Source organism: Physcomitrium patens, chromosome 20 (assembly GCF_059467195.1).
Source record: "Physcomitrium patens ecotype Gransden chromosome 20, ASM5946719v1, whole genome shotgun sequence".
Classification (NCBI taxonomy): domain Eukaryota; kingdom Viridiplantae; phylum Streptophyta; class Bryopsida; order Funariales; family Funariaceae; genus Physcomitrium; species Physcomitrium patens.
In genome coordinates this window covers 11,630,925-11,647,188 of record NC_143429.1, presented here as the reverse complement: position 1 = coordinate 11,647,188, position 16,264 = coordinate 11,630,925, and the positions used below count along the sequence as shown (strand labels likewise).

Here is a 16,264-nt window from a genome sequence, read left to right as displayed (position 1 = left end):
GATGTTGCATCCTTCAAACCTCCCAAATTTGTTGATGATTCCTTGCAATGCCCTTGTGATATCTTTTTCAATAGCTTGCATTCTTTCTTGTTCTTCCATGAATATATAGAAAGCCTTAAAAAACTCAATAATATTTGACCCATCCATAATATTCGACCTATCTAAAAACCTTGATGATAAATCTTCCATTTTATTCTACAAGGATCAAAAATGTTCCTTGAAATACTCCAATAAATACCTTATGATACTTCAAAATGCTCCAACATATCTATAAAGTCTTATAAAACTCCATGATAATCTAAATATTGCCATTGTATTTTAAGATAGACTCCAAAGCTCCAAGAATTCAAAAGCTCCAATTCACATATCACCCAAAGTTCTTCTTTCAACTTTCTTATATTTCTTCTCCAAAATTCAAATAATCCAAGAAAACCAAATTCCTTCCATTTGAAGCGTTTCATGTTGGATTCACCAAATATGTTATAATACAAGAAGTCTTGCTTGAGAATGCTCCGGGCACTTGGCTGTGGAAGAAAGAATAGAAATTGCAATAATAAAATCTTAATTCTAATAGAATACTAACAATGCTCTAATTAGATCATAATAATGCTAAGCAAGCTTAATCAAATTCAAAAAAACCTCAAAGAAATTTCAAACAAACAATAAGAATTCTTAAATAAATATTAGAAGGATCAAAAATATCACTCAAATATATCTCAATTCAATCTTCATTTAATTCTAATTAAAATCTTATTGAACTTCATTAAAACTTTAGGCCAAAATTAATTGAATCTTAAATCCTAATAAAATTCTAAATCCTAAACTCTAAATAAACCCTAATCAAATCCTAATCCAAACCCTAAATCCTAAACCAAATCCTAATCAAACCCTAAATCCTAAATCAAATCCTAATCAAAATCCTAAATCCTAAATCAAACCCTAACCAAATCCTAAATCCTAAACCCTAAATCAAACCCTAATTCAAATCCTAATCAAACCTTAAACCAAATCCTAAACCAAATCCTAACCAAACCCTAAACCAAACCCTAGTAATTCCTACAACAGATTTAAATCTCAAAAATTAATGAATAAACCATTGATCTTAACTCAAATTTTTTACACTTCTTAAAAACTAAGTTCAAAATAAGCACAAAGAAGTTGAAAAGGATCGGAGTTACAAAATTGACGATAATCTCAAAAATGTGCTTGGGTATTGGCCGGCCTCCTTCTCCAATCTTGATGTCAATCTTCCAAAGCCAATATCTCTCTTTTATACCATTCGATTGATCTCAAAATTCTAATACATATAGAAAAACAAGTCTAATATCCTCTCACATAAGTTTCACTCCAATCCAAATAGTAGATTGCACGAAATCTTAAAAACCCCTACTAGACCTAAAATTCTACTTTGTGAGACCTTGATCTACTTAAACCTCAATATCCCTCAATTTAACCGTTAGATCGAGCTCAAATTTACAACACATATTAAAAACAAATAAAACCATAAACCCAAAAATTTTTATCTGTAGTTCTATTACAAAACTCTTGAAATCACCCAAAACATAAACCCTATTTTATTTCATAAAACCCAAGTCATCCAAAACAAACCTTGACTTTGCAAAGCTATTACAAAGTCAATACAGTTCCAAATCACCCAAAATGAACACTTTTAGAAATTCTATTCAATCTTCTATCAAACCCCACTCTCCGATCTGCCAAAGAGTCCTTGAGTCGCTGTCAGAGCACGGTTTTGTGCCTCGGGGTCTGATTTCGACCCAGGTTCATAACCGGTCCTTCTTGGGTATCAACTTTCGTCTTCTTGATGAAATTTTTACTAATTTGCACTCTTAACTCCTCCTTTAATATGCTTTTATCCTTTATTTTTCTAATCTGCCTTGTTTTTCCTTATTTTTGGCCCTACAAAGTAGAAGCTATTTTTTCTTAAAGGGCAACATTACTACTAAAAGTTTTACTACCTTCCTATCTTTTATCCATATTTTTCTATCTTTTCTTTTAACTTGGCTCTTCTATAATAAGATCCATATTATCATCTTTCACCATATAGTCATATTACAACACGACAATGTCACCACGTAGCCCCTAGTTAGATAGTATATATAGAGACAAGAGTGAAGCCTTTCTCACTTTTGTCAACTCCTTTCTTGCTTCCAATCTAGTTTCAAGGGTCTCTTATTTTCTTATCTTTTGGCAATAGCCATTCCAATTTCTCTTTCAACATACATACTTGTATATTTATATTTTGTTACCTTTCTTTGAGTGAAGGCTCACTTGTCTGAATTACTTTTTCATCGAGTTCTTGTCCTTGACAGATTGACAAGAGTACACCTACAATATCAAAGCTTTGTCTAATCTTGATTAAGAGTGGATTATTTCTTTTTCTTGATACGATATAAGCATATTAGAAGTTGCGGATTACTCTCTTCTAAACTGATATTGCCCTTTGTATTTTCTTTGTTCTCAAGTCCTCTCTTCTATTTGTCTTGAGCGATATTAGACATCTTTTCTTTTCTAAGTATTATTATGACAGAACTTGTTGAAATGAAGAGTGCAATGGCACAAATGCAAGAGCCATTGAGGGAGTTAATGCTTGCGATGCATCAATTCAATTTACCACCTCAAGGAGCAACAAGATTGGCAGGAAGTGAAGATATAGAAATAGTTGGATCTGTTTCAACATCTGCACCAAATCATGTCATTTTTCTTGTGGTCGAACACCCTATCAGTGTTAGAGAACCAAGAATTGCCCTATCCGAGCAGTTTGATGGCACCAAATCCAAGTTTCGAGGATTTATCAATCAAGTACAACTTGTGATTGAACTTCAACCTCAAAGCTATCCAACTGCAAGGTTACAAGTTAGATTCATTGGTACGCTTCTTTCAGGTTCAATACTATCGTGGTTTTCATCTTTTCTTGAATGACGAGATCCAATATTGGATAATCTAGAGGCTTTTTTGGCGGAGTTGTGATCCATGTATGGAGAACATGATGCAATTCGTATTGCAACCAATAAGATCCATATTTTACGACAAGGCAATTGATCAGTAATGTTGTATGCTTCACAATTTTGATAACTTGCAACTGATATCAAGTGGAATGATGCTGCACTTATTAGCCAATTTTTCTACGGATTATAATATGAGGTAAAAAAATTAATGCTTAACTTACTTGATCCTCAAACATTGAGTCAAGCAATTGACTTTGTTGTGAAATGCGACAATCGCCTTTTGGAATTTCAATCTAAGAATCGTATAAGTCGACCTCAACGTTACTATAATTCAATGGCAACACCAACACCTCTTCAACACATACATTCAGAAGTAGAGGATATGTAAATTGATGCAGTACGTTTTAAACCTCTTATTGAACAAGAAAAGACTCGTCATTGTCAAGAAGGATTATGTTTATATTGTGGAGAACCAAAACACATTGTTCAATATTGTCCAAAGAAACGACGCAACTACAAAATGAGGAGTATGGCTGTCAAAGAAGACAATATGTCAGAAAACGAGTTTGTCCAGCTACAATAGGGACCGTGCTGCTGGAACCTTGCCCAACATCTAGTAAAGGTCCAATTCTCTCCTCAGAGCCTTCTCCTTGTTTTACATTAAATGTTATTTTAGGACCTAAACATTACAAAGCCTCTGCCTTGTTAGATTCAAGAGCCTCAGCGTGTTTCTTAGATGAAGAATTTACTAAAAGACATAGCATATATCTAGTAACGAAAACTAAACCTGTTCATGTAGAAGTCATAGATGATCGTCCATTGTCTTCTGGAGATATTACTCATGAAATCCTTCCTATAGAAGTAATAATCAATGGTCATAATAGTTTTGTAGTATTTAATATCATTAGATCTCCCTCTAATCCAATCATTTTAGGTTTATCGTGGTTAAAAAAATACAATCCTCAAATAGATTGGATTTCCCGAACTCTTACTTTCTCTAAAAGTATAACTAACAGTGTAATTAATCAAGTAGAGAGTCATAAGTCCAATTCAATTAAATCCGTATTTATAGGTGCAAAAGCTTTCTTGCATGCTGCTATGAAAGAATCACCATATATTATTTATGCCACACCTGTTTCTACTGGTGGAAAGACTTCAAGTGGCATTCCAAGCCAATATCAAGAATTTCAAGATGTATTTGAAAAAAAAATGTAGATACACTCCTGGAACATCGTCCCTATGATTGCTCAATTAGCCTTCAAGAAGGACCACAACTGCCATTTAGACCAATCTATAGTTTATCACAAAATGAGTTGACTGAACTCAAGGAGTATATTGAAGAAAATATAGCTAAGAATTTCATACGTCATTCTAAATCTCCGACAGGAGCTCCAATTCTATTTGTGAAGAAAAAAGATGGATTATTACGGATGTGTGTTGATTATCGAGGACTCAACAAGATTACCATCAAGAAAAGGTATCCACTACCTTTAATATTTGGACTTCTTGATCAGCTGAATCAAGCTAAGATCTGTACAAAAATAGATCTTCGAGGAGCATACAATCTAGTATGCATCAAAGAAGGAGATGAATGAAAGACTGCGTTTCAAACTAGATATGGACATTTTGAGTACAACGTCATGCCTTTTGGACTTATAAATGCTTCAACAGCTTTTCAACATCTAATGAATGATGTTTTTCGAGAGTTTTTGGATGATTTTGTAGTCTGTTGTCTAAACGACATCTTGATCTATTCTAAGAATCTAGAAGAATATGAACTTCATGTTCGTCGTGTGTTACAAAAATTAAGAGATGCAGGACTCTATGCCAAGATAGAAAAGTGTGTATTCCACACTACTCAAGACGATTTCTTAGGTTACATCATTTCAAATGATGGACTTATGATGGATCCTAAGAAAGTTTAAACTATTATAGATTGGAAGATTCCAAAAATGGTAAGAGATGTCCAATGTTTTTTGGAATTTGCCAACTACTATCGGATCTTCATCAAAGACTTCTCTCGAGTTGCAGCTCTACTTATACGTTTGACTTGTAAAGACAAACTCCAATGGAATCAAGAAGCGAAAGTTGCTTTTGAATATTTGAAGACAACGTTTGTTTCTGCACTAATCTTGTATCTAGTTGATTTTTCCAAAGCGTTCTTTATGGAAACAGATGCATCAGACTTTGCTCTACGTGCGGTTTTATCACAAATAGGAGAAGATTACAAACTTCATCTAATAGCCTTTCATTCAAGAAAATTCTCAGCTGCAGAAATCAATTATGAGATCTATGACAAAGAACTTCTTGCAATTGTGGATTCTTTTCAAGAATGGCATCATTATCTAGAACACGCTTCCAGTCCAGTCACCATATATACAAATCACAAGAACTTCAAATATTTCATGTCAGTTTGCGTATTAAATCATCGTCAAGCTTGTTGGAGCATGTCTTTATCAAGATTTGAGTTCATCATTGTTTATCGACCAGAAAAATAATAAGGTTTGTCCGATGCCTTGTCTAGACGTTCTTATCTTGCATCAAAAGATGCAGCTTTTAAGCAACAAAGAATGGTTCTTTTGAAGCCGGAGTAATTTCATATTCGAGCAATAAAATCAACATTGACTGTTGATTTAACTTTTCTCAAGCAAGTCTAGTTAAGTATGTCTTCAGATCTTCTTGTTCATGATATCAAGAATAATTCTTCTAAATCTCATGATCCCTCTAAATTCGAGTTCAAGAACAACCTACTCTATTTTGAAAGATGCTCATATGTTCAAGAAGGAGAAGCACGTTTACGTATTCTTCAAGCTCGTCATGACTTTCCAACACCAGGACATTTTGGATACAATAAGACATAGGAGCTGATATCTAGGGATTTTTGGTGGTCTCAAATGTGGAAGGCAATCAAAGATTTTGTACAATCATGTGATATTTGCTCAAGATCAAAAACTCCTTGTCATTGACCTTTTGGACTTCTTCAGCCATTACCCATTCAAGAACAACCATGGTCTTCTGTTTCTATGGACTTCATCATGGATCTTCTAATCTCAAGTTCTTATGACTCTATATTCATGATAGTAGATCGTTTTACGAAGATGGCACATTTTATACCATGTACAAAATCTATCACAGGTGAAGAAATAGCTAAGCTCTTTCTTAACAATATCTATCGCTATCATGGATTATCCAAGGATATTATATTAGATAGGGGAATTCAATTTGTATCAAGATTTTGGCGGACTCTTTTCAAGATTCTAAAAGTGGATATAAAACTATCTTCAGCATTCCATCCTCAAACTGATGGACAAACACAGCATATTTATCAAATTTTGGAATAATATTTAAGATGTACCATTAACTACCAACAAGATGATTAGACAACTCTTTTGCCATTGGCAAAGTTTGCTTACAATAACACGGTACATTCTTCTACAAAACAAATACCTTTCTTTGTTAAATATGGTTATCATCCACGACTTGATACTTTTGACTTTTCAAAAGTTGATAATCCTGTTGCGAAAGATTTGGCAATTCATTTGTCAGAGCTACATGCAATGATGAACGCGCAGTTAAAAGAGGCTCAAGAACAACAAAAAGTCAATACGGATGTCTATCAAAAGGAACAACCACCATTCCTCTTGGGTGATAAGGTATGGCTACTTCCTTGCAATATCAAGACCACTCATCCTTGTGAAAAGTTGGACTATCCAAGGCTTAGATCATTTTCTATTTCTACACAAATTAATCCAGTTGCATATTATTTACATCTATCGGAGTCAATGAAAATCCATCTAGTATTCCATGTGTCTCTTCTTGAACCATACAAGATAGTGGACATACCTAAAAGATGACAAGCTCCATCTTCTCCTATAGAAGTAGACAATAATGAAGAGTTTGAATTAAAAGAAGTCTTAGATTCAAGGCGGTGCCGAAATAAATTGAAATATCTTGTCCATTGGCGCGGATATGATATTAGTGAACGCACATGGGAGCCAGTAAAGAATCTTATAAATGCAGCAAAGGTGATAAAGGCTTTTCATCAACGACATCCATCAAAATCAAGATGAAAACCTTCTTTATAAAAGAAAAAACATCTAGGCAAGATAACATTCTACTTTCAAATTTTGTTTGTAGCTTCTTTGTAGTTGTGACGCTCAGGAGATGGAGAACCAACAACCAGCGGATTTGACTCAAGAGCCTTCATTTGCTGACCTGCTGGACGAGACATTACAATTGTCACAATCTTCACGTCAATGCAATCGAGATGAAGATCTTCAAGAACGACATGTTCTTCTTCGAATAGATGGCGAGATACAACACGTTTAGTATCACGACTTGGGAAGGGACTCCCGATGTTTGGTGATTTTGCTAGAGGTAGGAACAACTCCTAATGGTATTCCAAATGTTCTATTGGAAGGAAGTTATGAAGGCCTCAACAATGATCAAATAATTGAGTGGTCTTTCCGCCCTGGTATGGAACACTACCAATGGTTGAGAGGCCCTATCAATCATCTTCGAAGAGAACAAAGATCAGAGTATGTGGTGAATATAATTCATCGCATCATAGATTTCGTCAACATATGATGACCGCTCTTCGTAGAACTCATCCCTAGAAGGGGGGGTAATGTCACGGACATACTCATGTAAGCCAATAATTATATATGCAAATAGGTAGAAGTAAGTAAAAGTAGATAAAAGTAAGTTAATTCTATAGTATTTGATATGGAAGCTTCCTAGAAGCTTCATAGATGTCGCTTTGACTTCATAGGTGTTTTTAATTGACTTTTTGGATTAGAAACGTAGTCAACAAGTTGGCCATGTGCCATACATGTTAGCTTGAAGACCAAGCTAATAATGTAGTTCACACGTAGAAAAACTTGCCTTGCAAGTCAAGGCATGTGTCCTACAAAGTCAACACATATTGGAGGTCCTATAGAACGTTGCTACGTAGCCCCTAATTAGATAGTATATATAGAGACAAGAATGAAGCCTTTCTCACTTTTCTCAACTCCTTTCTTGCTTCCAGTCTAATTTCAAGGGTCTCTAGTTTTCTTGTCTTTTTGTAACAGCCATTCTAGTTTCTCTTTCAATATACATACTTGTTTATTTATATTTTGTTACCTTTCTTTGAGTGAAGGCTCACTTGTCTGAATTTCTTTTTTATCGAGTTCTTGTCTTTGACACATACTTTAAAAAAATACATCTAATTTAAATTTTAAAAAGTTAATTTCTATAATGTTTTGTAATATATTTTGAAAAATTCTAGGTCTAATAGTTGTATATTTATTTAGAATATTTTTCTAATTGATAGTATTTATATTATGAATATATTTTAAGGATCAATATTAAGAAATTAGAAGTTATTTTTAATGAAAATTCATTATTTCTACTAGAAGAAAATGTAGGCTTTTTGTAATATATTTTTAGGAATACCATAAAAAAAATATAACACGATTACAACATATAATTACCTCAAGGTAATTAATCCTTTCATATAAAAAATCTGTTGTTGCTTCTTTATTATACTTATTGAAAGGAGATTTTCTTCATTAAAGCTTTATTAAACATTCTATTATTTATATGTTTTTTCTTATAATCTTATAAGATGTATTAATTTTTTTTTTTTTTTTTTTTTTTTTTTATTCCGAGATTTCTCTTAGTGATTATCATGTTTTTTCAAAATTCTATAAAAAATTTAATAAATGAATGATGTATTAATATTTTTATTACCTTTTAAAAATAATGATGGTGAAATAAAATCTATATCAAAGAAAATTTTATAGTAATGATTTTTGTATTTTCTCTATTTTATTCTAAAGTTGAAACATTGAATTATTTAGAATAAATTCTTAAGTATTGTTAATCTCAAAAATATTTAAAGATAACTACATTGTACATGTAAAGTTTTAAAGTCCACATAGAATTAATCTCAAACCGTTTAAAAAGTCTCTTCATTGCTATTTTAACTATAAAATACAAAAAAAATTGATTCTAAAAAAAATACTTATCATAAAGATCTATCTTAGCATTTAATAGTTAATTTTTTAAATTTTTATTTCTTAATTTAAAATTCCTTAATATGAAAGGAGATTATTCTCTATATAAATTTAATCTATAGATTATGATACGAATTAAATAATAAATTCACCAAGAAGTGATCTAATAACATATAATCTTGATTATGCACAAATCCATTTTTTTCCCTAATATAGAATATTTATCGATACATATTTTAAAAAAATTGAAGTATTTTATTTTTTCATATAACAAGAAATCCTTATTAAAAATAAAACAACCAAGTACATCTAAAATCTGTACTCCAAACTTATGTTATTTTACAAACACCTTATATTATTAACACTACAAAATAGGAGTAAAAACAATAAGATAAATTTTAGCTTAAACACATATTGTGTATCACTCGTTTACAAAGTTGAACTCACAAACAACTATTATAGATCATTTGTTTTGTTTTTTTGTTTTTTATTCTTACATATAGTTAGTGGAATAATAGAAACATTAAATAAAAAGTTAAAATCTAATAGACTAATAAACTAAAGAATGTTTCATGAAAGCCAAAGATGCAAAATGGGGTTTATGGGATTCATCGTCCAAGAGATGCCCTTATCATGCACCATGTGGCTTACGTGGGAGAGAATGAGAGAGAGGACCACTGATTGGCCAATCCAAGGCAGCCTTTCCAGCTCGACATTTTGGCACCTGGCTTGCCACGTGGAACAGCTGACCTGGATTGGGTACCCCAATCTCCAATTATCGTAGCCTATTTTATTATTTATTATTATTATATGTATATGTATTATTTTATAAGTTAAAAAATGTTCGTGATTGCAAAGGATTTCTATTCATAGAAAAGTGTTTTGATTGAAATTCATTTTTGAAATAGTATTATTTTCAGTGGATTTTCTAGGTGTGTGATAGGAATAAGATATGAACTTAATGGTTAAGGAACCAGTATCTATTTATTTATAAATAATATATATATATATATATATATATATATATACATAAAATTGGACAATTTCTGAGTATAAAACTTTTAAACATAAAATTTTAGTTTAAAATAAAAATTTCTAGAAATTGAGTCAAGATTGTAAACGCAATCTGATTATTGGACAAACAATGAATTGGGATCCTGCATGTGAAACTAGTCTATTCTGGCTGATAAACCTTGTATTTTCAAATCTAGTATATTGAAATAAGTTAACACAAGATGAGAAAAAATTAAGCTTACAAATTATCGATTATATAGTGGTAACATAAACTATACTATACTTTTTATTTTCTTTTTTTGGAAATAACAGTTTGTATGTCTATTCTCATAATTGTTTTTCGTAGAAATAAACAGATATATTTATATATTTTTAAAATTTTGAATTTTGAATTTTGAAAACGATTTTAAATATTACGTTTTTATGTTGAATTTTAAATATTTACTTGTTATTGTTATGATTATTTTTATTATTTCTCTCAATTACCATTTGTAGTGCAACTCACCAATTTATCTTTAATTTATTCTCTTTTTATTTTTTTTGGTTGTGTAAGATTATAGATTGCTTTCACTATTATTATTATTATTATTTCGTTTTGTTTTGAAGTTATTCTTCATACATTAATTTACTTCTACATGTTCTTCAATATTTCTGAAATGCTGCAAGTCTTTTAAAAAATTGTGAACTTTATGTAAATTCTGTATTATTTTACTAATGGCGTCATAGAAATCCACAAATACAATTTCCTGTTTTCCTGTACTGCCATAGTTTTTGTGACTTTTTAAAGTAATGATTCTGAATTTGAAGTTGATGAGATTCACAATTGATGTAATTAGTGTTGATATAAAACACTTGTGAGGATTCATCAAAAAATAATAAAATCAATGAAATCAATAAACCCATTGAAAAATAAGTTGGAATATATTGATTGTAATAGTACATCAAACTTTAGAATTTGGTTCGAGGTTCATTTATTTTTCTAGGACTTTTCTCATTTCAAGTATGTTGTTTGAAGACTAGAAAATCTTGCAATTCCTTGTAGAGAATTGAAAAATTAGTACCTCTGCAAAATAATTGTTGTTTTTTAGTCTTCAGTTGCTACAACAATTTACAACAAGTGTATAAGGGAATCATTTTTATTTTATTTCATTTTTATCTTAAACATGAAAAAGAAGGTATAATTTGGGTACAAATATTTGTAAAATTGGTTGTAAGGCATGTGTTTTTAGAAATTTAGGAAACAGTTATATATAAAGTTAATACCTTTCTTATGGTTTATTTTTATGTATAACTTTTAGTATTATAACCACACCAACATACCAAATATCTCAATTTGATTCTTTAACTTTTTAAACAGAATTACTTTTTTCAATTTTTTTTGTTTGTTCATTTGTGATAATCAAATTAAAAGAATGCAGTGAAAATTACAGTTGTAAAAACATTAGCCTACAACTAATTTGTTTCTGTTTTTCTTTTTTTAATTAATTAATTATTTATTTAACTTCTTCTCTCTTATTTTTGTACTTTTAAGAATATATAAATATTTTAAAGAATACTAAAGCTATAATTCATAATTGATAGTTGCTTTTTACACGAAGTTAATATTTTAAAAATTTGAAACAATGATAAAAATCTATCATAGCAAATCATAAAACTCAAAAAAAACTTCAACTGTTTTGAAATTTGTTTGACATGTTGTGAGTCTTTTAAATATGATTCGGTATTAATTGATTGATTGATTTATTTAAGTTTCTCCGTTATGTAAATTAGCAACACCATTATCACTAAATGGGAAAAAAACGAATAACTCAATGGAACTGCTTAGTAAAGAAATCTCACATAGTATATATAAACACACAGAAACTCCAAAAGCTTTGCAGGCACAGTCCCAGAAGTATGTATAATAAGAGCCTCGGCCACTACTCCGTCACAAGCCTTGTAGGTTGCTTCACTCTTGTGCCGTCCCCTGTACTGCAGTCATACTCCAAGCAGCGTTGGTGTGCAGATTGCAAGCATCGTAACGCCTTTCGAAGCATCATCGCCGTGTCCGTGTAGCTGTTGCTGTTTTTGTTGGCGCCGCTGGAATCGTCTTCACCATGAAGATCGCATTCGGCGAAGCAGACGAGGCGTCGAGCCCCGACGCGATCAAGGGCGCCGTGGCGGAGTTCATCTCGCTGTTCCTGTTCGTCTTCATCGGCGTTGGATCGGTTATGGCCTACGAGAAGATCCATGTGGGTGACTTGGATGCTGCAGGTCTGCTCATGATCGCCATCGCCCACGGCTTGGCCATCGCAGTTCTGGTGGCTGCCACGGCGAATATCAGCGGCGGGCATGTGAATCCGGCTGTGTCGCTCGGCCTCGCGCTCGCAGGAAAGATCACCATCATCCGGCTCGTGCTCTACTGGGTTGCCCAGCTTTTGGGCGCTGTCGCAGGTGTGGCATCGTATCTCTCCCGAGTTTACCGTCCACCAGGTTTCGTAGCGTTGTTCGTGGTATTTGTGGTGTTCTAGCTCCGAGTTTGAAGAGTCAGGAAGTGGTCTGGGACCGTATGTTGCAGTCGTGGAAGATACTCGGTGGCAACGCAGAAAAGTTTCTTTCTGAAATCATCATACTGTCTGCGAGGAAGAGTCTTGCTGCACTTTAGTCCGGGGTAATTTTTCGCAGAAGCAGTGATCGATGTAGTCTCTAACCCTCTGCAGCTTCAAATGTGGCAAAAGACACATATGTCATGGTCGGATCATGTTTTTGGGCATCCTCGGTTGCCGTCACGAATAGCTAGCTTCTATCGCCGATGATACACAGACAAATTGTAGCGTAGGAACACTGTGAGAACAGGCAGTATTCGAGGTTCTGTCTCGCTATGTTTTGCCGGAGTACTAAGTAGCTATGTGTGCAGGTGCCTGGGTTTTGAAAGCCGTAACCACGGGTGAGGACGTCGCACGCCATGCAATCGGTGCAAACATGACCGGCTTCTCCGCCATGTTGATGGAGATTGTGCTCACCTTCACCCTCATGTTCGTCGTATTCGCCACCGCCGTGGATCCCAACAAGGGCACGGTCGGGGTGATCGCGCCGCTCGCCATCGGCTTCACAGTCCTGGCCCAGATCTTCGTGGGCGCCCCTTTCTCCGGCGCGTCGATGAATCCCGGGAGATCCTTCGGCCCTGCCGTGGTAGCCTGGGACTTCAAAAATCACTGGGTATACTGGGTCGGCCCTCTCGTCGGCGCTGCGCTCGCCGCGCTCATCTACGACGGTGTCTTCATTTCCCCCGCCCCCCCGGCCGGCCACCAGCCCGTCCCTACCGAGTTCTAGAGTGCTCATCACCAAAACGTTTAACAGTCTAATATCCATTCTCCACTCTCCTTGCGGAAAACTTACCCAGAAAACTCTAGTGTACACTCGGAGATCGCATTGTAAGTATGAAGGTTTCGTGGCAGAGGTGAATGTTCAAGTGCACAGCAAGTTTCTCTCATATATCCGTGTTTCATTATACATGTTCATCATCATCAAGTGTAATTACACACGTTTTTCTTGTACACTCCCTGTCCACAGACTTGTGCTGGTGATGCGTTTTGCACCCTGCTTCCACTCCTTGGCTGACTCGCTGTTACTTAAATCAACAGTGCATCAGAACTTCCGCATTTTCTCATGTGACAATGTGCACTTTGCTCTGGACTCACTGCAAGGTTGTTATGTGATGAATGCTAGCGCCGCATCTCGAAACACTTTTCACATCACAAAAATCGTATCTGCTCCCCGTGTTCACTCCAAACTTCACAGCATTAGCACAGTCATTCAAGGAGCTGCCAACACCTCTTCCCACATAATTTTCTTCACACCATTTTTGTATGCATTGGTCTGGTGGTGGAATGTCACCCAGGCCCAGAAATCGACACCGCTTGTCAGCATGAGCATTCACCCTCACGAGAGTCACGAATCGGAGCCATTTTCTCAACCCGAAAAACGCCTCCAGATTCCCTGTCAGCCTCCTCGGAAAGAGCCCAATTGGTGGTGATGGCGACGGTGTTTGAAGCAATCTGTGCAAGACTTGGCCATGAGATGCTGGTATCATGGGACTGCAATTGAGCTCAGAAACCAGCACACGTTAATTAATGGCTTCATGGAATTATTGCGTAGTGCGCACCACATCTGAATCCAGAGTGCAGTGTTGAATTTTGGGTAAACAAAGGCCTTGAGAATGAGTTATTGGCAAAGCTTCTAGAACCTGGAAGCTTGCATCCATTTTGTGCCGAATACATATCCAAACAGCATGTAGCGAAGACAAGAATATATATATATATATATAAATGTAAATATCCAAATCCAGTTGTCAGTCGCATATTTCTATTGGGGCGTGTCTTCGTTTGGAGCCAAGTGGAGTTATGGGTTGCACGCGTTTGGAGCCAAGTGGCGTTGTTTCATAGTATGGAATTTGTGGTGGCAGCACATGTGGAAGAAGTCATTGGATTAACAAAACCAACAAAAAATCATGAAAAAAACAGACATAACGAATGATGCATGAATTTTTGAATCAACGTGTGAGATGTGTGAAGTGCTTTTGACTATGTTTTACGTGGGAGCTAATAGGTTTTATTTATTTCATTACTTTATTAACATAAAACAACAACCAAAGAAATCATGAAATATTCTTGCATAATGATGGTTTATGTTATATTGTATTATTTTAAAATACAATCAAAAGCATAAAATTTACTAAAAACATTCTAAACTATATATATTTAGAATGATATAGTAATTTGAAGCATCTAATTTATGCATCTCTATAATATTATTGTACAAATATTTAGCAAATTTTTCTTATCTAATGACCCAATGTTAACTGAGGTAGGAAACATGTCTTTGAGTATATAAATTTTAAAAATATAAAATTAAAAATTCTTAAAATTACAAATTAACACTTCAATTATAATAAAAATAGTTCAATCAAAGAAATATAAAAATCAATATCCAGAAATAAAAATATTATAAAATGATATAAAAGCCTAAATGATTATAATTGCAAACCTCAAGAGAACATTCAAGAAGATATTCATATTTTTGTAAATAAAATACCACTATTTTTTTTCCTCGGAAATATTTATGTTAATAAAAAAAATTCAATAAAATAAATATTTTAAAACAACCAATACTTTAATTTCAATGAATTTTTAAATACATCTATATTTTGTTTTTAGAAATAGATAATAAATCAATAGAATTTTTTGCATTGACTTTCTATTATTGAGATATCAGATATTTTTAAGAGTGTGATTCAATTTTAATATTTTAAATATAAATTCCTTATTGTATTGAATTAGTTGAGATTAGAAATCATTTCAAAAAAAATCTTGATTACTAACAAAATTCCTAATTATTTCTTGTTTCTGGTCATGTATTTTTACAACACTAATGTATAAACTTTTAGATGTTACTTTATTAAAATTTAGATATTGTGGTGCTTGTAGTTGCACAAATATATATATATATATATATATATATATTGTTTTCCTTTTACAAGCCAAAAATTGTAGCTTTAGGAAAATGTTTTCTAAAAATTATTAAAACAACAATGAAAACATGTAAAATATTGGTTTTTGGGTACAAGAAACCAACATGTGAGTAGAATAGATAACATCAATTCGAGCTGACAAAATATTTTTCTTATTTTGACTTCTTTTGGTTCAATAGCCCCCATAGAAGTGAAGTTATATCTATCTATCTATCTATCTATCTATCTATATATATATATATAACTTCATGTGCACATAGTTTTTGCACGTTCAATCCTTCGGCTGTGCAAATAAAAAATAAAAAAATTCTCTTGTCTGATGAAACATAACCAACCTATTTGGAAATTGAATGCAAGGCCCTGATATGAAGAAAGTAGGAGATGGGGCAGTCATATGATATATCCTGACAAGACTCATTTTCTTAACAATGAATTTGCAGCAAAAGGGGGCTTTGCAGTGAGAATTGTGAAGCATGTGGCCTGGACATAATCCCAAAATGAATGAAGCCTCATGTGGCCTTTCCCACTTGGGCTATCACTCCATGTGGCCGGGCCTTTTACTGGGCCATGATGCAAATGACCAATCTTACAGGAATAATATTTAATATACAAGAACAATATGTCAATATGGAATAATTGTGTGCGTCTTATATTTTTCCATAGGAAAGAAGAAGAAGAAGAAGTTTGAAGTACTTTAGTAATTAATATCTAACTATCTTGTAATGGTAATAACACTAGATTTGTTAATACTGAGTAGGAATTGCAGTTCTATTTGG

At 33.5% G+C, this 16,264-nt stretch overlaps 1 protein-coding gene across 1 annotated transcript; it reads left to right on the top strand.

Annotated features, from left to right (window-relative positions):
• The first annotated feature begins 11,921 nt into the window (after nt 1–11,921).
• LOC112273051 (aquaporin TIP1-2) lies at nt 11,922–13,515 on the top strand. The gene is made up of 2 exons (XM_024501388.3): nt 11,922–12,412; nt 12,876–13,515. Exons 1-2 carry the CDS (start codon nt 12,076–12,078, stop codon nt 13,289–13,291), a joined length of 753 nt encoding a protein of 250 aa, XP_024357156.1. The 5' UTR covers nt 11,922–12,075; the 3' UTR covers nt 13,292–13,515.
• Nucleotides 13,516–16,264: the final 2,749 nt, after the last annotated feature.

Excerpts from the sequence above, each read along its gene's own strand:
- LOC112273051 (XM_024501388.3), top strand. The coding sequence starts at position 12,076 with ATGAAGATCGCATTCGGCGAAGCAGACGAGGCGTCGAGCCCCGACGCG. Across the intron at positions 12,413-12,875 it reads GCTTTTGGGCGCTGTCGCAG|GTGCCTGGGTTTTGAAAGCC; the intron begins GTGTGGCATCGT and ends CTATGTGTGCAG.